A 25,058-nucleotide genomic window follows, 5' to 3' on the forward strand; every position below is an offset into this window, starting at 1 on the left:
AACACTGCAGACATACAATAGCTGCTCCTCCTCCAGTTTCTTCTACACTTGAGCAACCATTTTCAGAAGGAGTTCTTTTGAGATCAAGCGAATAGAAACAGCAGCTCTGGTTCCTGCATTTGTCAATGGTGGTCTCCTGTGGCCTTGCGACTTTATTATCCTTTAAAAATGTAGTAGCTTCAACCTTTAAGAACAATTGCTGATATGCAAATTTTTTTTATTTAATAGCAAAAACAGCTTAAAATACATCAGAGCAAATAACTTATTCAAACAATAATGAAGTTCATGTGGCCTGAGGAATACACTGTGACTGATTAAAATTAGTTTATTAATACTCAAACAAATTAATAGTGGCTTTCCTTGAAATAACTATGTAAAGGTACATGCTTAAGAAAGTAATACAAAGAAGATCAAACATAAACAGGTGCCAAGGACAAGCCAGATTTTAAGGAACTTATGATGGTCCTGGCACTTGGGTCTAGTTTGAAGATAATGATCCACAGAATCAGCAAGTGCAAATTTTTTTGGGCAGTAACCTAGCTGATTACATGCCTTGTCTATTCGGAATGTGTGAGTTACAGCGATGTTCCACACCTAAAAAGCAAAAGAACAATTAATAGTGATTCAAATATAGAATTATTTTAGGTGCCACTATTAGAACAGATATATAAATAAATGGGTGGGGTGACTGAGCAGACACAAAACACAGCAACAGAGAATACAGTGCATTCAACCAGACAGAATCTTTATAAATACAAACCAAACAGGATTGCCATAACCCAGCACAGTCTGGCTATGCCTTCCTCCAGTTCTGCCATATGCCCTTCGCTGGGGGAACCAGGAGTGCATGGCACAGAACTGTTATGCCATCTCTACACCACCTGGGGATCCCCCTATGCAAAGCTACTTCAGCCAGCTTGCTATCCCCTGTCTGTCACTGGAGCTAGAAGTTGGTGCAAAGTGAATGTAAAATGCCAGCAAATCAGAACTGTAGCAGTTTAAACCTATTGTGACAAAGCTCTGTCCTTGCCTCCGTGGGTCCCACATTTCCTGGTGGATTTCGCTAGCCTCAGAGGCTCACTGTGACCCTCCACGTAACCCTTCTTTCTCTAGAGACAAGGGTCACAGTCTACTGAGCCATTTTCATCATAAGCCAGCGAGGGAGGTGAGGAGAAGTTATCCTTCCTTGCACAGTCTCTGTTGTCTCCCAGTCTCAGTGATTAATCAGGGGGCAAAGGTGGGGTGGGGGAGCCCGGGCCCACCCTCTACTCCGGGCTCCAGCTCAGGGACTCTAATAGTATCAGCTATGGTAGCTGACCTTGTAGAAACATGACATGTACAATTCCCTGGGCTACTTCCCCCACAGCAGCCCTCACTTCCTCAAGCTCCACTTCACCCTTACCTCAGGGCCTCCTTCCTTGTGCCTGATATGTTGTATACTACTCAGCCTCTGCAACAGCACAACTTCCTCCCACAGCTCCTGACATGCACCCCCACCTGACTACGTGGGAGGCATTTAACTAGTTTCAGCCAGCCCCCGATTGGCTTCAGGTGTCCCAGGCAACCTAGCTTTCTCCCTGCCTTCTGGAAAGTTCTTAATTGGCCTCAGGTGTCTTAATTGACCTGGAGCAGCTGCCATTTCATTTATCCTGGTACCAGGGATTTGTTTAGCCTGGAGCTAATATATCTATCTCCCACTACTTTTCTATAGCCATCTGGCCTTGCCCCCTTACACTATGTAAAGTGAGTGTAAGACTACTCAGGGTGCAAGGCAGTGGAAAAGCAGGCTACTTGTTTCTTTCCACATAGCAATACCACATTGATCCACTAGATGACACTATTCACCCCCCCACCTAACAGAGTCCTTCTCTCATTTTAATAAGCATCAGCCCTCTTCAGCCTGTGAATAATATTCGTGTTTAATTGTTGTTTCTATTCTCAAATCTCTTTCTAAGGGTTTATAAATCAGTAATTAATTCTGTTGAGTGAAATGTCTCTCTTTTTTAAAAAACAAACAAACAAACATACATACATTTAAACAGATTTAACATCAAAAGGCCAAATCCTGCTTAATTTGCTCATAGTCCCACTGAAGTCATGAGAGCTAATTAAGCAGGATTTGGACATATCTTTTAGAAAAGGCATCCAATATTGATTTAAAAATTGTCAGTGATAGAGAATCCACCTCCAGCTGTTGGTAGGTTGTTCCAATGATTGGAACCTCCACACTGCTCTCATAATCCCCTGCTCTCTGGCAACATTTACACGGGCTAAAAAACTGGAAATAATACAGTGGTGAATCAGGCCCAATCTCCCTCAACAATCTGTGCATAACTTCAGATGATACTATGTGGACATATGTATAGGAAAATACTGGTAAGTGTTTAATTAGAATGGCTTCATTGTGATATTTTATAAAATTTAAAATAGCTACCATACTAACGTTAGAAAAAATCAATCATAAACCCCGAGTCCTATGAGTGGGTGGGTATGGGTGTATCTTTGCCCCTATATATTGCATAATATATGGTAATGTAAAAGATAGACATTTATCATGTGTCATTCATTCTTAGTATCATTAATGTTTTGGGGTATATATGGATTCATGCTATGCTCACTGGATGTGCTGAGATAAGGCAGTAAAGCAGGTCACATTCCAGTGCATTTTGACACTGACCTACCTAGAATGAATCTTGATGAAGGGTGCTTCACCTCATCATTTTTTAAAAGACTGACATTACCCAAAAAAGGTGATTAAAGGCAAAAAGCATATTTAAATGATATATATAAGTTTAAATAACCAAGATTTTCTTTTTTTAAAAAGCTGATACTTGATTGAAGCCACTCACATTGCCCAAGTACTGAAAAGATCTCAGGGTAGTGCTTCATGTTACATGCTGCAAAACTCCACATTACAAAATGGCAGCCAAATTCTGCCCTTGGCTTCTGTTGTGTAAATGAAAACCTCCTCTTGCTTCCAAGGGCAGGTCTACGCTACGGGGGAAAGTGGATCTAAGCTACGTAGGGTAACTCAAGTCAACGTAGCTTAGATCTACTTACTGCAGGGTCCACACTACACTATGTTGATGGGAAAACACTCTCTCGTCGACTGCCTCTTACTCTTCTCATTCCAGTGCAGTACCGGAGTTGACAGGAGAGTGATCTGCAGTCGATTTAATGAGTGTTCACTAGACCCGCTAAATGAGTGGTCACCAACCAGTCAATCGTGATCAACTGGTTGATCCTAGAGGATCTCCCAGTTGATCACAATCTCCAGTGGGGCTGCGGCTAAGACAGGCTCCCTGCTTGCCCCAGCCCCACGCAGCTCCCGGAAGTGGCCAGCATGGCCCCAGGGACAGTGGGGCAGGGGTCTCCCTCCAAACAGTGCTCCTGCCTGCATGCACCACTCCCGCAGCTCCCATTGGCCAGGAACTGAGAGCTGTGGCCAGTGGGAGCTGTGGGGTGGTGCTTGCAGAGAGGGGCAGCGTGCAGAGCCACTTGCCGGCTGCTGCCACCGGGTTGCATTGGCCCCTTCTGGGAGCGGTATGGGGCTGGGGCAGGCAGGGAGCCTGCCTTAGTGATAGCCATGCTGCACCGCCAACCAGGAGCTGCCCAAAGGTAAGTGCTGCCTGGTGGGAAGCTACACCCCAGCCCCACTGTGCAGAGTGGCCTGGCCCCTCCATCTAGGGGCTGGACATGCTGGTCACCTCGGGGAGCAGAGCAGCACGGAGCCAGGGCAGACAGGGATCCTGCCTTAGACGTACTGTGCCGCTGACCAGGAGCAGCCCGAGATAAGCGCCTCCCATCCGGAGCCTGCACCCCAACCCCCTACCCCAGCCCAGAACCCCCTCCCAGATCCCACACCCTGACCTGCACCCCAAACCCCTGCCCCAGCCCTGAGCCCTCTCCTGCACTCTAATCCCCTGCCCCAGCCCTGACCTCATTCCAAGCCCCCAGGAGCCTCACAAAATCTAATAGCCCTGGGCCCACAGGAGAGTTAATTCGGCCCTGGTGATACTACCCCTCCTGTGGAGTTTCCTCTAGGAGGCAGGAAAAATTGTATGCAAAGCCTCTCCTGGAAGAAAAAGAGGGTTTCTTTTGGAAGCTCCCTGGATACAGTGGAGATGGTAAAAATTTTTCTGATGGAATGTTTTTTTTGTTAGAAAACATTGATTTTTCCTATCATGATGTGATATTTCATATCCTATTATATTAGGACATGTCATTCCATGCCATAATAGAATAGTAAAATATTTAGACTTTTAGAATATAAATTATAATAGGACAACAGTGAAAATAATAATGTCAAAAGAAAACATTTAGATGAGGTTAAAACAAACAAAAAAAATCTCAGAAATTTCATTTAATGGGAAATTTTAAATTTTCAACTTTTTGTTCCGATTTGGAGGAAAAAAATAATCAAAGTGTCAGAATTTCTCTTGGAATGGAATTTGTGAGTTTTGACCACCTCTAAGTTATGGTATCTGCTGAGGATACACAGTCTCCATACCTTGCCTGTCCTTTTCCTACTTCTATAGACTCCAGGTCTGCAGTTGCCTCTGGAACCTCCCTTTAATATGCAGTTCCGTAATATGGAGTGGCTCATTGGAAATGATAATACAGCCTATGGTCCGTTTTACCTCTTATGCTGATTCCCGGCTGGTTGCATGAGGGATGATGCACTTGGTTCTCCTGTACCCCCTGACATACCCCCTCTGGCCCATCCACTTGCAAAGTAGGGAAACAGTATGGAGGGCCTTCTTGGGAGGGGGCTGAGATGGGGTAGAAAAATGGTGTTAAAGAGGTGACAGACTCGCTCTGCCCCTGCATGGAAAAGTGGAGCTCTATATGCAGGGAATCCACTCCACACATGCATCCAGAGGAGATGTTCCCCACCATTGATATTAAGTGTTTCTTGAGAACTTTAGCCAGAGACTTTATATAGATGATTATGCATGCATTTATACTTTTACCTCATTTCTGGTCAAGAAAGGTGTAAAGCTAAAAACTGGTTTCAACGCCAGGTGTAGGCATTCTGTCACTGTGGCTGTGGACAGAAAGTTGATAAAATGAGATAACAATAGTAAAGTGAGCATAACATAGGGCTTGCCTTTGCTGCCAAAAAAAAAGCCATGTTTTTTTATCTGGGGGTAACTAATGTGCGTGAGTTCTCAAGAGATTAAAAACACAAGTGAAGACAAGGTACTTTAGTTTTACCATGAAGTAAACTTGTTGAGGTCAACCCAATGTGGGGTATAGAATGACCTTAGTGAGTCTAACTAAAGCATCTTGTCTTCACTGTATTTTCACCCCAGCATAGCCCACATATATTAGTTACCCTGAAGTAAAGAAAAAACCCTAGCTTTTTTAGCAGTGAAGACAAGCCCATGGTGATGACAGGTGTTGTGGGCTAGATCCACAGTCAGCCCTCTGCAGTCAGTGGGTGTGCTGGGTTTGCTACAGAAGCAGGATCCAATGTTTTGAAAACAACATATAATTTACAGGATATTTGATGAACCCAAAGATATCTTGTCTCCTTTTGTAGAGAAGTACTTATTACACTTTTACAGGTATTACATAATTCCAGCTAGTACAATTGCACAATTATTGTAGGAATTACACAAGTTTAAATCTGTATATTTCTTTTACAGAACTGCCATGCAGATTACCAGTGACAGTGAAAATAAAAGGTGAAATGCAAAATAAAATAGCATAATAATCTAATACATTTTACTCTTTTTACCTGCTATATAAACGAGGAAAGCAGGAATACGTATCCATGGCCTACTGTAACCTAATTTTTCAAACTGGGAGGGATTAAAAAAAAAAAGAAGAGAGAATAAGATCAAAATATTAATACTAAATTGGGTCAGTGCAGCAAGAATATGCAGAAATAATTACTGTCAAATTATAAATCTGAACTTTTTCCCCAATTCAGCTATTACTATTTTAAAAACGTTTTTCAGTTGAATATCCCTATGACTGCCAACACAATGAGATGATATAGGCAGAGATATCTATTCTAAAACAATAGAGGACATGAGAGGAGTGCATTTTTAAAATCTTGAGTACAGTCCTGAAGTTTATTGCATTGATGTTCATGGGAGTTTTGTCTGTGCTTGCACTACAGGATGTGGCCTTTGTGGAGGTTCAAAATCCTAGCCTGCTAATTATGAACATATCCCAATGCTTCTGTTTTATGTTTACAATGAAATTTAAGGGCATGATTTTCCATGGCCTTGCATCTTGAGGAGCCATTTATAACAAAGCAGTCTCTGTACCATAGTGCTACCAGATAAAAATGGTAGCATTTTACATGCACTTTGGACAACTCTGCACAGTGGTAAATGACTACACAAGATGGTGAAGAATCAGGATTTATAGCTTTTTAATTAAATTAGGTCATAACAATAAAGGGCCTTACCCTGCATTCCTGCACATCTAAAACTCCTGTTGAAGCCGATGGGAGTTTGTCTTTATGAGCTATCACTTTGCTAAAGTCTGTGAGAATACAGGATTGGGTTCTGATCTGATGAAACAGAAATGTAGAACTGGAAGGGACCTCAATAGGTCATATAGTCCAGTCCCCGGCACTGAGGCAGGAAGGTGTTGTCTAGACCATCTCTGAGAGGTGTTTGTCTATCCTGTTCTTAAAAACCTCCAATCATGGAGCTTCCACAACCTTCCTAGATAATTTGTTCTAGTCCTTAACTACCCTGACAGGAAGTTTTTCCTAATGTCTAATATAAACCTTCCTTGCTGCAATTTAGTCCCATTACTTCTTGTGCTGTCCCTCAGTGGTTAATGAGAACAATTTATCACCCTTTTCTTTTATGTACTTGAAGATTCTTATGTTTCCCCTCAGTCTTCTCTTTTCCAGACAACAAATAGTTTTTAAAATCTTTCCCCATAGGTCATGCTTTCTAGATCTTGATTATTTTGTTGCTCTCCTCTGGACTTTCTTCCATTAGTCCGCATCTTTCCCGAAGTGTGGTGCCCAGAACTGGACACACTACTTCAATTGAGGCCTTTATCAGTGCTGAATAGAGTGGAAAAATTACTTCTTGTGTCTTGTTTACAAGACTCCTGCTAATACATCCCAGAATAATGTACGCTTAGTTGCAACAGTATTACATTATGAACTCATTTAGTTTGTGATCCACTGTAATCCTTTTCCACAGATCCTTTTCTGCAGTTCTCCTCCCTTGGCAGTCATTTCCCATTTTCTATTTGTGAAACTGACTATTCCTTCCTAAGTGGAGTACTTTGCGTTTGTCCTTACTGAATTTCACTCTGTTTAAATCAGACTATTTCTCCAGTTTATCAAGTTCATTTTGAACTCAAATCCTGTTCTCCAAAACACTTGCAGACCCTTCCAGCTAGGTACCATATGCAAAATGTATAAGTATACTTTCTATGCCATTATCCAACTTATTTATGAAGATATTGAATAGAACCAACCCAGGACAGATCCATGTGGGATCCTCACAATATGCCCTTCCAGAGAGATTGTGAACCATTGATAATTACTCTGAATATGCTTTTCCAGCCAGTTGCGCATCCACCTTATAGAAGGTTTGGCTGGGCCAGTGATACTCAGACTGAGGCTTGCGAGCCGCAAGTGGTTCTTTAATGTATCTCCTGCAGCTCATGATATTAAAACGCTGTGAGATTTATTAACCAATCTAAGTTATTATCCAGTCAGGATGCTTTTACTATGTTATTAACCAATTGTAGTTGATAAAATAATAATACTTGGTCAGTCAATTTTGCTGCAAGTATATTATACACCTCCCCCTGCCCCCGCCCAATGAATTCACACTGTTGTGGCTCTTTGAGGTAATGATTGCTAATTTGGCTCCTGAGCCACTGAGGTCTGAGAATCACTGGTCAAGGACATATTTATCCAGTTTGTTGATTAGATTGTCATGTGAAACAGTATCAAAAGCCTTACTAAAGTTGAAATGTAGCAAATATATTTATATATTTCTTAAATAGACCAGTTTTAAGTTCTGCTTCTTCAGGTAATTACTGTGGTATTGGCTTCATTTAGCCGATACGTTCTTTCTAGATTAGTTATATGCTCAAGTCCCATACACTGTATTAGAACTAAACATGTATATAGTACATACTAACGGAGTTATCCATTCAGAAAAGATGACATTCTCGCCGTCATGTATGTAATATGCCTGACCACTCTGTTAAAGAGGCAGAGAAAAGACAGATTAGAAACATAATACTGTGGGTGGAGTGACATTTTCTTTTTATCTTTTAAGACTATCTTTAATCATTTTGTAAATAACAGCAACCTAATTAAAAGCAAACATTTACAAATATATACAAATCAACAAGCAATCTCCAATGGAACTAATTCTGATCCTCATGTAAGTTTCACACATCTGTAAATTCATTTAAGTTACTGGAGTTACTTATGATTTATTACACTGATATATAAAAAAAAGAGCAGAGTCAGGTTCATTATGTTTAGGACTTCTGCTATGATTAAAACAATCAACCTAGTTGTCATAGCACTGAGGTTTTACTTTATATTTTTGCAGGAGCCAAAATTACATTAGACATGATGAATTAACCAGAGTTGACAATACTGACATGTTAGTTAATGCAACTTCCCGATTTCATGTTCTATTTGGCACTTCTTCCTGCTTTAAAAACAATGGCGTGTTCTTTAATGATTTTACCTATGTATAATTTTTTATACTAGGAGCATTAGTGACACTATTAAGATTTCCTATGGATTTATATTAGAACTCCCTATATTCAGTTCATAACATTCTGAATATTTCATTTAGTGAGATGAAGTTTGCCAGATGTTATCTCAGAATAAAAAGACAATTTTTTTGAAAGTTTGAACGAATACACTTCTGCGGTTCTCAATTAACAAGAGAGTGAAAAATACATTTTCCCCATATGTGATGTGGTTTGCAGATCCTATTCTATACCAGAGCAAGGCCTGGGCTAGTGAGGCCCCACCCCTCAACAGCTACCGGGCATGCTCCAGTTTAAATGGGCACTGGTAGGCCAGGAGAAGGAGTTACAGGCTGTACTAGGAAGTGACGCTGATGCCTGGAGCTGTGGGATGAGTGACTACAGAATTGGTATGGCCACTGGGAAGCGGTGATCCATATGCCTCTCCTGTTTGGAGTTGGAAACTCACAAGAGGCCCCAAAGAACTGGATATTGTCCACCCCGGCAGACTAAGCTGTTACTACTAAGATTGTGACTACACCCAAAAGGGAGGTGCCACAGCCTGGCAGGAAGTGCCCCAGGTCAGGACACTGTGGAGTGGGAAGACCTGGGTTCCTGTCCCCTGCTTCCACGCCACTGTTGTGATGGACGCCGAGGAAAGAAGAGGGGGCACACAGGAGGGACTGAGGCCCACCGTATATGGCCCACAAGGGCCCTGTCCAGAACGAGCAGACTGCAAAAGAACTGTGGTGCCACTATCTGACTACTAGGCCACTTGCCTATCGGACTGGTCAGCTACACCATATAAAAAGGTTACAACTTTTTTCCCCCAACAAATTCAGCACTGCGTGATATGGAGTAAAGAAGTTGAAATTTGTCAGGGAAATGGCCCACAGTGAGAAGTTTTTTTGAGGGTTAGCATGATTACTAGATCGGAGTTGACTAAGTTATGCAGGTTTGAAAAATTTCAGGGAGGAATATTCTTTTTATCCATATGGATAGGTCAAATCTCTCAAACCCTATTATGCCAGCTTTGCAGAATTATACTAGCCAGCCCAGGAAAAACATCTACTAATCCATACTTAAACAAACACCAACACACTGACAGGTCCTGTGGGTCCTGAACCCAGTTCTGTGCGGGTCCAGGAAGTCATTGCACTCCAATTCTCCAGTGGCAGCTCACACAGACAGCAGTTGGGGCCAGAGTCCATGAAGCCCAACTGGGGCACAAGCCCTTCCCCTACTCTCTGACTGAGAGAGGTCCAAGGCTCCTTGTTGGGCTGCAGCCCCTATTTAAGCCAGAGGAGGAAACAGGAAGTTGTTTGTACAAGTGAGCTTCACCCTGCCATGGGCCACTAGTATGGTGTTTATCTGTTTCTGCCTTCTAATCTTGACCTCCTGGTATCCTGTCTTGGCCTGACTCTTAGAAACGGTTTCTTGATCTCTGACCTCCCGTTCATCTCTAGATTCTAATCTCCTGGCTTTCCAATCCAACCTGATTCCTGGTAACTGGCTCCTGGTCACTGGACCCTCTGCCTGCACCCGCTGCTAAACCCTCGGCCATGCTGCACATGCCCCGGCCCTGACATATACAGAGCTCCCACTTCCTTGCCCATAGAGCCCACACATATACCAGATAACACCACCTCCCCATTATTTAAGCCCCACACTCCATGTGCCAAATGTACACCTCATCTCATCCCCTTCCTCCTCAACACTCAATCTTCATTCAGTCACCCACCAGCTGCACCTCAGTAACGCCCCCATTCTTTTACTACCAACTCAGTTCTCTACCCTCACCAAACTGATCAATTTTCTTTTCTTTACCCCACAAATTCATCAGCTCACATTCCACAGTCTAACAATTCTCTTCTCTCCTCCCTCCTTTCTCTCCAAATTGATCAGTTCTCTTCCTTGACTCACTGTGTAGCAGTCTCTTCCAAGCTGCACAAGGTACTTCAGCCCCTCCAAGTTGGGCCTCGTCCTTGCTACAGTAGCTGCCTGAATAACTTCCCCAAAACTGGGGACCCAAGCCTTCCCTTGGTGGCAGGAAACTCTCTCTCCCCTGGTTGCTCTACTTGCATCATCATTTCCAAAAAACTTGGGGAGGTTTGAAGGGTTGATGTCTATAGCCTCCAACACTGAAGAGGGTGGCCACTGTCACTGTTGGGATTTCTGCCCCTCCCTGGAGGAGAGGGTAGAGGGCAATAGAACAGGGGTTTTCTGGGACTGGGTCTTAGCTAACTCGGGGTGAGAATAAAACAACCTGGCCCAGAAGAGGCGGAGCCTAGAGGAGCTGCTGATCTTCCCTTCACCATAGGCCCAGGGCAGGGAATACTCCAAAGAGCCCAGAGAATTCATATATTTCTACAGTAGCTCAGCTGCTGAACAGAGTCAGAAGGAGAGGTGCAATCTATGAGCCTGATGGATGCTGGAGCTGCCAGGCAGTGTGAGCGCAGCTGCAACGCTGTCAGGTGTGTAATGGTTCATGCTCTTAAGATTTTTGTCACAACTATAAGGGTTGGAAATTTAAGTAAAAATATTCATAAGTGTTCACTAATTTTGAATACCCACATTTTTGGGAATGCTGAGCATGTACAAATTAGGCCCCAAAGGTTTCAGATTGGTCAATTAAAAATGTACACATCTAGAATCAAAGCCAGCTTTTGGGAAAAAAAAATATTAATTAAAAACTTTGATTCTAGAGAATTTGATGATTGCCATATTCACTTGGGGAAGATTCCTACTCAACCTGAGCAGGCAGGAAACCTTACCTTTGCAAAGCTAGCTTACAAGAAGAAAAAGATGTGACACAAAAATATTAACAAGATGAATGTGAGCTGCATTTACAAAGAAGACATTTCGCATGTGGAACTGTACAGTTTGCATATTCAGTACTTTTGAGAATTTAGCAGATTGACTTTTAGACACAGAATTTTATCTAAAAGCCACAGAAAGTGACCCATATTTTAAAAGTGTATCCAACTGGATAGGATATTTAAAATTGTTTACTTACCGCTATATAACCCTTCTCAGGGGTGAGAGCTTCAGCAGCTAAGAGATGAGCTTGCACAAGATTTCCTACATGAACCCAGTTCATCTGAGCTTTGGGATTTCCAAATTTGAAGTTAAATAGCCCTCTTTGGATATTCATCTGTAGAAACAGACAGCATATGCAAAAGACTAAAAAATTGCTTTTCATTTTTCAAAGTACCTTAGGTGCTGGAAACCTGCCAAACAAACTGTTGGGCCACTGGATGATCAAGGCATTTAAGGAGCACTTGAGGAACACAAGGCCATTGTGAAGAAGCTAAACAAATTCTTTGTATCGGTCTTCACTGCAGAGGATGTGAGGGAGATTCCCACACCTGAGCCATTCTTTTTAGGTAATAAATCTGAGGAATTGTCCCAGATTTGAGTGTCAATAGAGGAGGTTTTGGAACAAATTGATAAATTAAACAGTAATAAGTCATCAGGACCAGATGGTAATTCATCCAAGAGTTCTAAAGGAACTCAAATAGGTTATATACCACAGTTATGATACTGCAGAACTATCACTTAAATCAGCTTCCATTCCAGATGACAGGCAGATAGCTAATGTGACGGTAATTTTTTAAAAAGGACCAGAGGCAATCCTGGCAACTACAGACCAGTCAGCCTAACTTTCAGCATCAGGCAAAATTGGTTGAAACTATGTTAAAGCACAGAATTATCAGACATATAAATAAACATGATTTGTTGGGGAAGATTCAACATGGCTTTTGTATGGAAATCATGCCTACCTAATCTATTAGAATTCTCTGAGGGGGTCAAACAAACATGTGGACAAGGGTAATCCAGTGGACATAGTGTACTTAGACTTTCAGAAAACCTTTGACAAGGTCCCGCACCAAAGGCTCTTAAGCAAACGAAGCAGTCATGGGATAAGAGGGAAGGTCCTCTCATGGATCAGTAACTGGTTACAAGACCGGAAATAAAGGGTAGGAATAAATGGTCAGTTTTCAGAATGGAGAGAGGTAAACAGTGGTGTCCCCCAGGGCTCTGTACTGGGATCAGTGCCCTTCAACCTATTTATAAATGACTTGGAAAAAGGGCTAAAAACAGTGAGGTGGCAAAGTTTACAGCTGATACAAAATTACTGTGGACACCTAGGTCCAAAGCTGACTGCAAAGAGTTACAAAGGGATCTCACAAAACTGGGTGATTGGGCAACAAAATGACAGATGAAATTCAAATCTTGGAAAATGCACAGTAATGCACACTGGAAAACATAATCCCAATTAGCTGTTACCACTCAAGAAAGATCTTAAAATCATTGCAGATAGTTCTCTGAAAATATCCGCTCAGTGTATGGCAGCAGTCAAAAAGATAAAGTTAGGAACCATTAGAAAAGGGATAGATAATAAAACAGAATATATCATAATGCCACTATATAAATCCATGATACACCCATATCTTGAATACTGTGTGCAGTTCTGGTCACTTGATCTCAAAAAGATTAGAAATGGAAGAGGTACAAAGAAGGGCAACAAAAATTATTAGGGGTATGGAATAGCTTCCATAAGAGGAGAAATTAAAAAGTCTGGGACTGGTCATCTCTTTTCTAATCTGAACAAGAAGGTATATGATAGAGGTATGGAGAAAGTGAATAAGGAAATTTTATTTACTCCTTCACATAACACAGGAACTAGGGGTCATCCAATGAAGTTAAAAGGCAGCAGATTTAAAACAAACAAAAGGAAGTTCCTTCATATAATGCAGTCAACCTGTGGAACTCATTGCCAGAGGATGCTGTGAAGGTGAAAACTATAAAAAATTATATTTCAAAAAGATGATATAGGTCCATCAATACTATTAGCCAAGATAGTCAGGGATGCAACCTCATGCTCTGTGTAACCCTATGCCGCCGACTGCCAGATGCTGGGACTGGATGACAGGGCATATATCTGTGACTGAATGCACCCCTGTATTCACACCCTACACACTACTGTAATAATCTTTGTAAAAAATATGCCTTGTGAGGTATCATACGAAAACTAATAACTCACTGGTCAATAATATGGTGAAAGTATGTAGCAACATTATATGTAAAGTTATGAACATGGACTGAAATTCAGACATGGCATACTTCGTATGAAATATCACAACCATATACAAATGATGAATATGGGGGTAACAGGCTGCTACTTTGAGGTCCTATGCATCACAGTGGTTATCAGGTAATCTGGCATGTGGCTAAACCTGTTTCTCAAAAACAAAAGCCAGCTTTGTCATCAAAGTTGATGGGCAATCACCTGTCAAGTGGCCATTCTTCAGCAAAGAAGGGGGCCTGAACAGATCAATCTACATTTTAGCAAACAGCATGGAATCTTTTTCACCGCAAGATTCCATGACTCAAACTTCACACCGGGAATGAATTTTATCTAAGGGTTAACTCTCAGGAAAATACATTTCAAAGGGTGACCGGGCTATACAAATGAGGGGCAAAAACACCCCAGGGATCTCTCCCTATCTATCTCCCTTTCTCTTTCACCTAAGATGACAAAGGAAGCAGCCGTTTGACTTTGGGAGAGATCCTGACATGAAATTTCATCAGCCCTGTTGCTGAGATCAAGTCTAGTTTGTTAAATTTTAGCACTAGAAAGCATTTTATCTTTATTTCTCTTGTAGCCATTTCTGACTTTAATGCCTTGTACTCTCTTAAAACCTACAAAAGGTAATAAACTTGTTTTATTCTTTAATCAAAACTAATCCAGTGTTGTCTTTAAACTGAACTGTAGGGGTAACTCCATTTAAAGTAGTCAACTGTTGTACATTGAGAGGGACAATGGACCTCCAATATCTGGACTATCCAGGAGAGAGCTGGTTAGTGAAGAACACATGTTTTTTGGGGGAATATCTGCGTCCAGGAGTGTATTGGGGTCATCCTGTAAATACTAAGCAAGGCTCGTGGAAGCCAGAGTGTGACTAGAGTGTGCTGGCAGGCTTCAGCTGTACATGCTCAGGGTGTTATCTTCATGCTGGAAGGCTGTGAGTGGCCCAGGTGGGAGCCACAGCAGCAAAGCACTGTGAGGCACCCAAGATTGCAGGGCAGGTGATGATACAACCCCTCACTTTCTGGGCTGCACCCCAGAATGTGACAGGATGACTTGATAATTGCCCTGTCCTGTTAATTCCCTTTGAAGCACCTGGCATTGGCCACAGTCATAAGACAGGATACTGGGCTCGATGGACTATTGGTCTGACCCAGTATGGCTGTTCTTATGCATGAAATAACTGCAGGAAGGGTGTGATTTGCCAAGCAGTGTGATTCATTTAATTAGTCATTGCCTAAAAACCAAATGTTTGCCTCTTTAAAAACAAAAACAACACCACAAAAAAACCCAACATCTAAAACTTGACATCAGGAAGATTTAACTACGGCTGCATGTCATGGCTATGGTCTGATTAACTTCAGCATAAAATATTCTCAGAAAAATCCTGAAATCATATTTTACTATTGTTTAAAGTGCTTACTCAACAAAACAAATAATGCATAATAACCAGTGATGCAGGTGTAGCCCTTTCTCTACAACACTAGCCCAGTTTTTGTCTATCAAAAAAAACATGTTTATAATTTTCATTCGCATCATCCTCCAGTTATGCTATTTGTCAGCTTGCATTATGTGGTCAGTCAACAAAAGGTTGTTTGAGGGACTGGTTAGATCAGTAACCAGGTGTAGCCAGACAGCCAGCCCCCACCCCTCTCAGACCAGAATTGCTGGAAACACAGGAGGAAGCCGGAACAGGGCACTTAACATATATTCCAGCACAGCCTTTGAAGCTGTGAAAAGCACAGGTGTGCTGCTACAATGTGCCTCTGGGAACAGATACAACGATTAAGCTCACAGCAGGCAGAGGCCTGTGACAGACATGGCTCTTAGCCCCTACTAAATAGCGTGATGCACACACACCAACATCCTAGGTGGGAAAATATTTACCCTGATAAAAGAAATGTCCAGTAGTCGAAACTTATTGTTTCTCTCCCTTGCAAGTGTAAACTACTCTTGCGAAAGCTGGCGTCACCCTGACAGACCAGCCGAATTTGGCATAAGAAAGGAGAAAGAGAATAAAGGAGTACAGAGGTATAAGTAGGGGACCTACAGCACCATGATTTTTGAGTGCTTTTCACTATCTATCTGCTGGTCAGATAAGTGACAGCCTCCCAAGGCTTCTGCAGCTAAGAGGGTCCCTAAGCCTTGTCCCTTATTCGTCTTTCCGCGGAATTGAGTGACCGATCCTGGCTTGGCACCGCTGGAATCGAGAGATGCAAGGAGGGTAAGAAGCACCCACACCTGATCTCCTATCTTTAGTGTACACATATTTTGAAATAGAGCTCTATACTTTGTTTTCTTTCTTTGGGATTGTGGCTTCAGTTTTGTAACTTGTTTGTGTGTGTAACATCTCTACATTTAAATAAGTAGGCACTAGCAATTTTGTAACCACATGATTAGAATCTAGCTTAATAAATTTTGGTAACCATTTGTGCATAAGCCTGACTTGTTTTCTCTGGTTTACTGTAAAGCAGCCAACACAATTAAAGAACCTCAGCCGTTTTGGCTCTAAAGCCTGGCCATTAGGTGAGAGTACTAAGAGCCTAGCGTTGAGTTGTGCCGCCTCCACGGGGCAAACTCTTGGGGCACCTGTCAGTCAATCCTGGCTGCCCGCTGCGAAGGAGCTCTGAGCTCTAGCAGTTAAAGTCACGGGTGGTTAGGACCTTGGGGCATCCGTCAGCCTAGCCCGGGCTGCCCGCCGCGAAGGGACAGTGCGTCCTAGCGGTTAAAGTCACGGATGGTATAAACGGGCATAGCTGGCACCTCACCAAACATCCTTGGCCGTCGGCTAACACCAGGATATTAGCTTTTGAATTTTTTAGCCTTAAACAGTACAGGTACTATAATATTTGTAATGCACTCCAGAGTTGATAATACAATACATACTAATACTCGTGGCAGGTGCTTTTGCTCTTCTGGTCCGTAGATGCCTGGTGGGCGAAGAACACATGTATGGAGCTTATCGCCTCCTAGGAGATATAATGAAATGTGATTTTCCAAATAGTTTCCATATCAGTACACGACAGGTACACTTCATATACGGTTTATATTTTATTTTGAAAACGATAAGAGGGCCAAACACACTAGTCCCTTTGTAGTAAATTCTCTTCATCTTCTTTTACAATGTGAATTTAATACTCATGAAATCTGCTGACTCGTGAGTCCTGAAAATTGAAATCCTCTGACCATAAAATAGCTGCAATATGAACAGCATCTTACATATTTCCCTACCAATATACCCTCATGCCTAACTCGCAAAGGCCACCTCTTACAGTCTATTTATAAAAGAAATGCCCATCTTCAGGCACACAGAAGATTGAAAATCACAGTGTCTAATACAACTAGCTATATTCAGACACCTCCTCTGATCACAGTTGTAGCAGTATCACAGAGAGATAGAAACAGTTTCTCAAGCAGTCAGCATCCAAATCAGTTAGTTTTGACCTTAAAAAGTCCTAAACCTTTAAATATCTCATAGAAATCAACAGGCAGCCTGTGCTCTCTACTGAGAACAGATATGATGTGCTTTCTGTTTGAAACTACTTATAAGTAATAGACATATTCTGCACAAATAGTTTCAAGTTGTATCCCCACGTAGAGTACATCACAGTGGTGTGTGTCTGAGCTCACAGCCGTGGATAATGGTAGCAAGGTCTGCCTCTGGTAGACAAGATCATACCCTGCTTGCCTAGTGTAGATTGAATAAAGCCGCCTTGGCACAGCTGCTATCTGTGTACTCAGAATTTGAGAAACTAACATAACTCAGAAACTGAAAATCTAAGTAACAAGCATCTGTCTGCCTTCTTCCTTATCTGTTGCAAGTCATCTGTAAGCCCTAATGACCTGTGAGGATTAAGCTGGTGGAGAGAGTGTTTAGGGGCCACTGTGTCTATAGTGAAGTTTAGTGGGACTGTTGGCATGAGTATGCGTGTATATGAAAAAGAAATGCAGGCTCAGAGCCTATATTTGCAGTAGAATTTATAAACATTTTTAATTGACTTGAAGAAATAAGGTTTTAATTTTCTGAATCTTGGATTATCCCTTTTCCCCTTTGTGTATAGTCTCTTGTCCACCTAAATATACATGGACACTGAGATTAGACACATTAACTGAGGGAAGAAAAGACCCCTTTATGTTCATAGTTTGACATACAGTAGTGATATCAGAAAAGTAGATTTTTATATGTACCTTTTAGTGGGGTTCCATCAGCTGCAAGGATCATTTGGTCTGCCATTGCTTTGGTTCTAGAATAATGATTAACCTGCTGAAAAGAGTGCAAATATAATGAATTGCCTAACTGTATCCCTACATTGGCAAATGACACCTCTGATAACTTTTCAGTAAACTTGCACATCTATCCAGCTTGCAGCCATAACCTCAATAAAATCTTCTCAAAACATAAGATGTGGAGAAATTATTTAGGCCTCCAACCCTAAATTATCTGTTTATGATAAAAGAGACAGGTTAGTATTTTTGGCTACACAAGTTTAGATTCCCAGTAAACTGAGCATAGCCCTCTTTTAAATTTCTATTTTTACTTATGATATGCTTCAAATATATGCTTTGATTCAAATTATTCTTTGGTAAGGTAGATATTTTTGATATAAATAACAGTATTGTGAAAACAATAGGGTAAATACATATCAATTAAGTGATTTTTTAATTTATACATTTACTCATGCCAGATTTCTCATTAATCTTAAAACTTAAGTTGCTTAACTAGAGTATAGACTTGAAGGGCTCAATTCTCCCATGTGCTAGGGCAGCTCTGGGGCATTCTGGCTGCAGTGTCCCTAAAATCAGCTTCCTGGAGGACTGCCCCAATGTAGAGAAATCATAAGGTGGCAGAGTGTTGCCACAGTGGTTCCTATATGTCCCAACTCACAGCTGACATTATAGGGGCATAGCTAGGGAAAAAGGGGTGTGACTGGGGCTCCTTTACATGCAACTGATCACAGGCTTTTGAAATGGCCTCTTAGGGGTAGGAAGAGGCTGATGTAGGAGCTGCTACAGAGTCTCTACATGACCTGAGGTTCCCACTGAAATATATCAGGTGGCACAAAGGGAGGAAAAACCACTGATAAGCCCCCTGCTTAGCGTTCCTTTGGTATGAAGGAGTCTGCAACATGCATAGAACCAGAAAGAGTGGTCACTTACTTTACGGTTCTTTGAGATACATTGTCTGCATAGATTCCACTTTTGGTGGTGTGCATGAGCCCCATGTGCACATGGTTGGATTCTTTTTTGAATAGCAGTGTCCATTGGGGCCACACGTGCTCCCTGAGAGACCTTGTGACCCCTGTAGTTAAGGGTATAAGGAGTAGGGAGGCCCGAACTGCTTCTCAGTTCCTTTGCCAGTAAAGAATTCCATAGCGCAGGATTCTGAATTCGTGGATATGGAGGACTGGTAGTGGAATCTGTGTGGACAATACATCTCAAAGAACCACAGTTACCTTTTTTCCTTCTGCAAGTGATGGTCTACACAGATTCCACTCTTGGGGCAGGTCTACACCGCAATTAGACACCTGCAGCTGGCCTGTGCCAGCTGACTCAGGCTCATGAGTAAGGCTAAGAATTTAATCACAGATACTTTTAGTAAAAGTCACGGGCAATAATGAAAAATTCACAGAAGCCCCTGATCGGTTCCTGACTTTTACTAAAAATAGCCGTGAAAAAATGGGGAGTTTGGGCAGCTGCGGGTGGGCTGGGAGCTCCAGGGACCCTCTCTGCTGGCGACTCCAAGCTGCAGGGGTTCCCCCTGGTGCCTGTGGAGGTAGAGAGCTCTGAGGGTTCCCCCGGGGCCCATGGTAGCTGGGAGCAGCAGGGGGTCTGCCTGCCACCTGCAGTGGCCGGAAGCTGCGGGGGGCTCCTGCTGCCTTGGGCAGCGGGGGTACCCTGCAGCTCTCTGCCTCTGCAGGTGACAGGGGACCCTGCAGTGCCCAACTGGAGCTGGCTGAAGTCTTAGAGGTCTTTAGAAGTCACAGATTCCGTGACCTTCATGACTAAATCGTAGCCTTACTCATTAGGCTCGGACTAAGGGGCTGTTTAATTGCAGTATTGACATTTGGGCCCAGGCTGGAGAGCTTGGGCTGTAAAACCCTGCGAGGTGGGAGGGTCCCAGAGTTCAGGCTATAGCCTGAGCCCAGAAGTCTACACTACAATGAAACAGGCCTGCAGCTTGAGCCCTGGGAGCTCTAGTCAGCTGGCACAGGCCAGCTGTGGCTTTTTATTTGAAGTGTAGACATACCCTTGGTGACTAGCAAGCAGTATCTCATCCTCAGAGGTGGGTAAAAGGAGTCCTACTTAAAGATCGATTGATGGATGGCTCTGCCTAAACTTGCATCTAATCTAGAGGTAAAATTATGGACTGATCCATGGTGCCACCAGATATATCTCAGACATTGGGATACTGTTCAAAGAGGTAGTAAAGGCTGCTTAGGCTCAAGTAGATTGAAACAATGTGTCCAGAAATGTCTGTCTTAGTTAGTACATAGCAAGTTCATATATAGTCTGACACCCATTTAGTCTCTGAGGGTATTGGTTGTCCTCTCACTGGTTCCACAAATGCACCACATAGTTTAGGTGTGGCTCAAATTGATCTAGTATTGGCTATATCAAAGGACAATGTTCTTACTGAAATCCAATGTGTCTGAAGTTTTGCTTTGGCTGATTGAAAGTTCGAGGCTGGAAATTCGGGTGAAGCCTGGGAGTGAGTTTGTTTCTAAGGAGAACCTGGCATAAGGGCCTGAAAAGGCATCACATGCCCATCATTTATGGGCTTTGCTGTGTCACAAGATGAACAAATCTTGAATCCTGGAGACTTTGGCCATTTAGGGCCTATATACAGAGGGATGTAGGCCTTGGAAGAGAGGGGAGGCGGCAAGGAAACCTATCAATGCCCCAAGCAGCTAAATTGGTGATATATATACAATTTTTTTAAACCAATGGGTTAACTAAAATTTATCAAAGTGAATCTAGGTATCTAACAATAACTAATCTTTCTGTAGGTGAAGAGACGCAGGCTCTGTGGGGTTCTGTCTCATAGCCATGGGTGCTAAGAAGAAACTGAGAGGAAGTTGAGGCTGCCCCACCTCTTATACCCCTTGGTTGCAATGCTCCCAGGGCTCAGGCACAGCCCCAGTGGACACTTCTATTCAAGAAGAATCTGACCTTGCAGCCATGGGGTGCATGATCACCATTAAGAGTGGTATCTGCGTAAACAAACAGTCAAAGAAGAAGCGGTGACTCCTAAACACATGAGGTGTTCTGAGGACAGGGAAGAGCAGCAAGCAGTGGGAGTGGCTAAGGCACAAGGGGCTCCAGATGGTAAACATTCCCTCAGAGACAATAGCAAGTTGGATGAAATTAGAACAGCCCCCAGACTACTCTAATTTATACTTGGGCTGGGTAGAGAACCAGGGAGCCAAAAGACTCCTTGACAGCCCCCTGCAATAAAGAATCTTCCCATTATTTTCAAATTCCAATTTTTTAGTTTGTTTATTTTTGCAAGATCCCAAATGTGCTTACTTATGGATAAGGACTGAATAACTGATCACAGGCCACTCTTAGAATAATCTCACAGCTTTTAAGTCAGAGCTATGGCAGCAATAGCTACCTCTACCCAAAGACAGACTGATACTACTAATTTAAATAAATGCCCTCTATAGAAGCCTACTTTGGAACACAAATACAGTTTCATAAAGTTGGACAGCAGTGCTTTGCTACTGATCAAGCTGACGAGGTCTGTTGCAAAGTAAAATACCTTTTCTAGTGGAAAATATGGTACAGTTTCCTCATCTCCTTCTTCAATGGGATTCCCTCCAAACACCACATTCACCGTACTAGTATAGATCAGCCTTGGGATATTTCTTTGTTTGCAAACTACAGTAATATACAAAATGCATTATTTTAAGAAAAGGGGAAGAATATGAAAATCCACATGAACTGGCAGCAAACATTTTCTTGTTAAAGGCAACTACTGCAAACATAAGAAGGGCTGTCTTTCAGTTTTAGCATTATTTTTAAATTAACATAATACCTTTCATTCATATGGAAATTTTTCATTCAAAAGATCTATTAGTTAGTGTCTATGCCACAGGTTGAAAATGGAAAGTGCTATATGAATGCTATTGTTATTACCAAGTGCTTTACAAACTACATACACGCAACAATCCCATCACCACCGAATTGCAGTCACTAGTGGGTGAGGGGTCGTTACTTGTGTGAGTACACTTGGATGGAAATAAAAAGCCCTGCTGCATTTCAGTAACATCACATTAAATATTTTTACTGTGTATGATTGAGTTAGAAAAGAAGAGCAATAGGCACATGCATGTGATCATATGGAATTATAAATGATTGCATCATCTTTTCTTATGGACTGTAGCTCTCCCTGCTGAAGTCACGTTAGCCCATGCTTGAGCAGTAGGCAGCTGTGCTCATAGTGCTGATACTTCGAGCACATCTGGCCTGTACCCCTGCCACCTCCTTGCGCACATGTACACACCTCCATGAGGTTATCCCCATTTTCATCTTGTGAGAACTTAAGCGTGATAGGAAACAGAGATGTCTTCCCAAATGTCTCAGTGGAGAAAAGTTTCCCACACCGTCATCCCAGGGATTGGAGGAAAAAAGGTGGAGGCAGCCTTCCAAGTGTTATGAAGGAGAACAGAGTGCTCCTCAACCTTCCTTTTCCAAAGTGCAATGGAGGAAAATTCCTCCAAGATAGGAGACAGAAAACAAAACAAAACAAAAAACAAAAACAAAAATCTTTGGTCAAATGGGATTCAAATCCACCATCCCTAATATTACAGCTGACTCTAGTCCCTTGTGCCAGAGTTCTGGTTGGGTTTGAGGTTTCCATACTCCACTTTTGTATGTAGGAAATCTTACGCAGACACATGCATGGGTACACTACGTAGTGTGTGGGAAGGAACAGCCAGAAGCATGGTCCAACTGTGTTAGGAATAGCACCACTGCGTGGCTCCCCACAGGTTGTGGTGACAACAGCAGGGAGAGCAGCTGTCATAATAGTGACTGAGAAAATACTTGTGGTTGCAAATACATGGGGTCAAATTCTGCCTTTTGGCAATGTGTACTCTTGAAAAATGACAGGCACATGGGAAATCTCAGCTTGTATGTATCCCCCACAATTTTTGCTCCATTATAAACCTGTGGAGACGTAACTCTGCAAATTCTGTGGCTCTAGAGATAGTTTCTGGTTGGGACTAAAGAGGGAAATATTTCAATGGATATGTTCCTTGATTCATTCTTGGCTTTGCTTACCACTTCACTTAAGCTATTTTTGCTCCAGGTAGACATAATCTGCCATGAGAGAAGGGGACTGTGCATGGGCATATAGGCAACACAAAAGTGGGTACAAATTAATCTTGCTTTTGCCTTTGCTGTGAGGGCAAAAGCAAAAATAATTTTGATATGTACAATAGAGTATGAAAAGCCATATCATCAGAAACTGAACTGTTGTCATTCTCCTGAAATTGTTGCTAAAAGGACAAAATATAATGGAAAAAGCCAGGATTTCATCCCAGATATCCTACTCGCAGTAAGAAATACTTTAAATATATCATAATTACGTTACTTTAGGGTTTAATTCTGCCACCCTTACTCTCTCTGAGTTGTGCCTTACTCTGTGAATAAGGATGGAAGAGTTGGTCTTTGTCAAATCAATCACTAAAAACCTGAAGTGAATGGGAGTCTTTCTACTGACTTCAATGGGCTTTGGATCAGGCCCCAAGAAGGAAAATCTAGGTACATACCATCAATGACTACTTTTGTTCCATTGACATTTATGGATTCAATCTGTTCTTTCTTTTGTAGCTAGAAATAGAGAAGTTGTACAGTATCCAATTAAACACTTTAAATTCACCACACAGCTTTGTAATTACCAAAACCAAATGCAGTTATATCTACTTTGCTACTTATTTTATTGTTTTATTTTCTTGAAAACCTCACTTCTATTTTTTTGTGTCAGTTTCATGCAAGTAAAGTTTAAATTAAAAAAAGGGGATGGGGTGGGAAACAGATCCCAAGGCCTCAATTATCTGTTCTGCCCAAGGTATGACTGGCATAGAAATGAGAGCTGGAAGGTAGATTTATACACCTGTGTGCTATCCCCTATTCTGGGGCCTGGCCATGGCTCTGTCCTGTCCTGTCCACTCTGCCCAATAAACTAGAAGCCTCAGGGTTGCTTTAATTAATCTTTAGTACAACATTCTGATTATTTTGGGCTCTGCACTAGGTTAATGATTTGGTGCTTAGTATTTAATAAATGCCCCCTCATTCCCTAATTAGATTATTTAGCCAAAGTTATTTATAAAGGTTAACACTTTAAACTAATTTAATTGAATCACATTCATCAGAAGCTTAAATTACTTGTAGCTATGGGCTCAACATTTGTTTTCCACAAACATTTAAATGAATAAAATTTCACATGTATAAAATGTTTTAATAAATATAAAACAAGTTTGTGAATATTTTTTTCCTATTATTTACCCACCTTTATGTGAACAATATGCTTCTACTTTTAAAGGTTCCAGAGAGAAAAATAATAGGAAAATTGTACTCACTTGGTCCAGACCTGACATTCCATAAGAAGCTGCATGAAAAACACAGTCAACCCCTCCACAAGCCTGGAATACTGCTTTACAATCCCTCACATCACCCTGTGATAAATCAGAAAATGATAGATTTGGCCAGAAAGGTATCATTTATAATTTTTTATATAAATAATAATTGTTAAGAAAGATCTAAAAGTAATTCTGCTGCCATTCACACAATTGCTTTGCTAACTAATATGCAATAGGCTTTTACAAAACTGTGCAGAAAAGTCCCTGATAGAGTATTTCATTAGGGACAATAAAAATCTGTATACAATGGATTGGTTGAATGGTACTATGTTTTTCACACCTGGTCCTGTAGCCCTTATAATGGCAAAACTAGCTTGACTTGAATTGGAGTAACATGTGTCTAAGGGTATGTCTACACTACGAAATTAGGTTGAATTTATAGAAGTTGGTTTTTTAGAAATTGTTTTTAGATAGTCGATTTGTGTGTGTCCCCACACAAAATGATCTAAGTGCATTAACTCGGCGGAGTGCTTCCACAGTACCGAGGTGAGCGTCGACTTCCAGAGTGTTGCACTGTGGGTAGCTATCCCACAGTCTCCGCTGCCCATTGGAATTCTGGGTTGAGATCCCAATGCCTGATGGGGCAAAAAGCATTGTCGCGGATGGTTCTGGGT

At 41.9% G+C, this 25,058-nt stretch overlaps 1 protein-coding gene across 1 annotated transcript in view; it reads right to left on the reverse strand.

The window, feature by feature from the left end:
• Window positions 1–387: 387 nt before the first annotated feature.
• The window catches only part of LOC140917995 (putative short-chain dehydrogenase/reductase family 42E member 2), a 46,234-nt gene continuing 21,563 nt past the window's right edge, over window positions 388–25,058 (reverse strand). The window contains exons 4-13 of the mRNA XM_073361523.1: window positions 24,385–24,480; window positions 23,575–23,635; window positions 21,561–21,679; window positions 17,987–18,062; window positions 16,685–16,767; window positions 11,723–11,860; window positions 8,133–8,198; window positions 5,744–5,807; window positions 4,974–5,047; window positions 388–594 (exon numbers count right to left, since the gene is read on the reverse strand). Of these exons, the coding sequence (XP_073217624.1) occupies window positions 388–594; window positions 4,974–5,047; window positions 5,744–5,807; window positions 8,133–8,198; window positions 11,723–11,860; window positions 16,685–16,767; window positions 17,987–18,062; window positions 21,561–21,679; window positions 23,575–23,635; window positions 24,385–24,480 (984 nt within the window). The remainder of the gene's footprint in view (window positions 595–4,973; window positions 5,048–5,743; window positions 5,808–8,132; window positions 8,199–11,722; window positions 11,861–16,684; window positions 16,768–17,986; window positions 18,063–21,560; window positions 21,680–23,574; window positions 23,636–24,384; window positions 24,481–25,058) is intronic.

The sequence above is a fragment of the Lepidochelys kempii genome, chromosome 10 (assembly GCF_965140265.1).
Source record: "Lepidochelys kempii isolate rLepKem1 chromosome 10, rLepKem1.hap2, whole genome shotgun sequence".
NCBI classification, from domain to species: Eukaryota; Metazoa; Chordata; order Testudines; family Cheloniidae; genus Lepidochelys; species Lepidochelys kempii.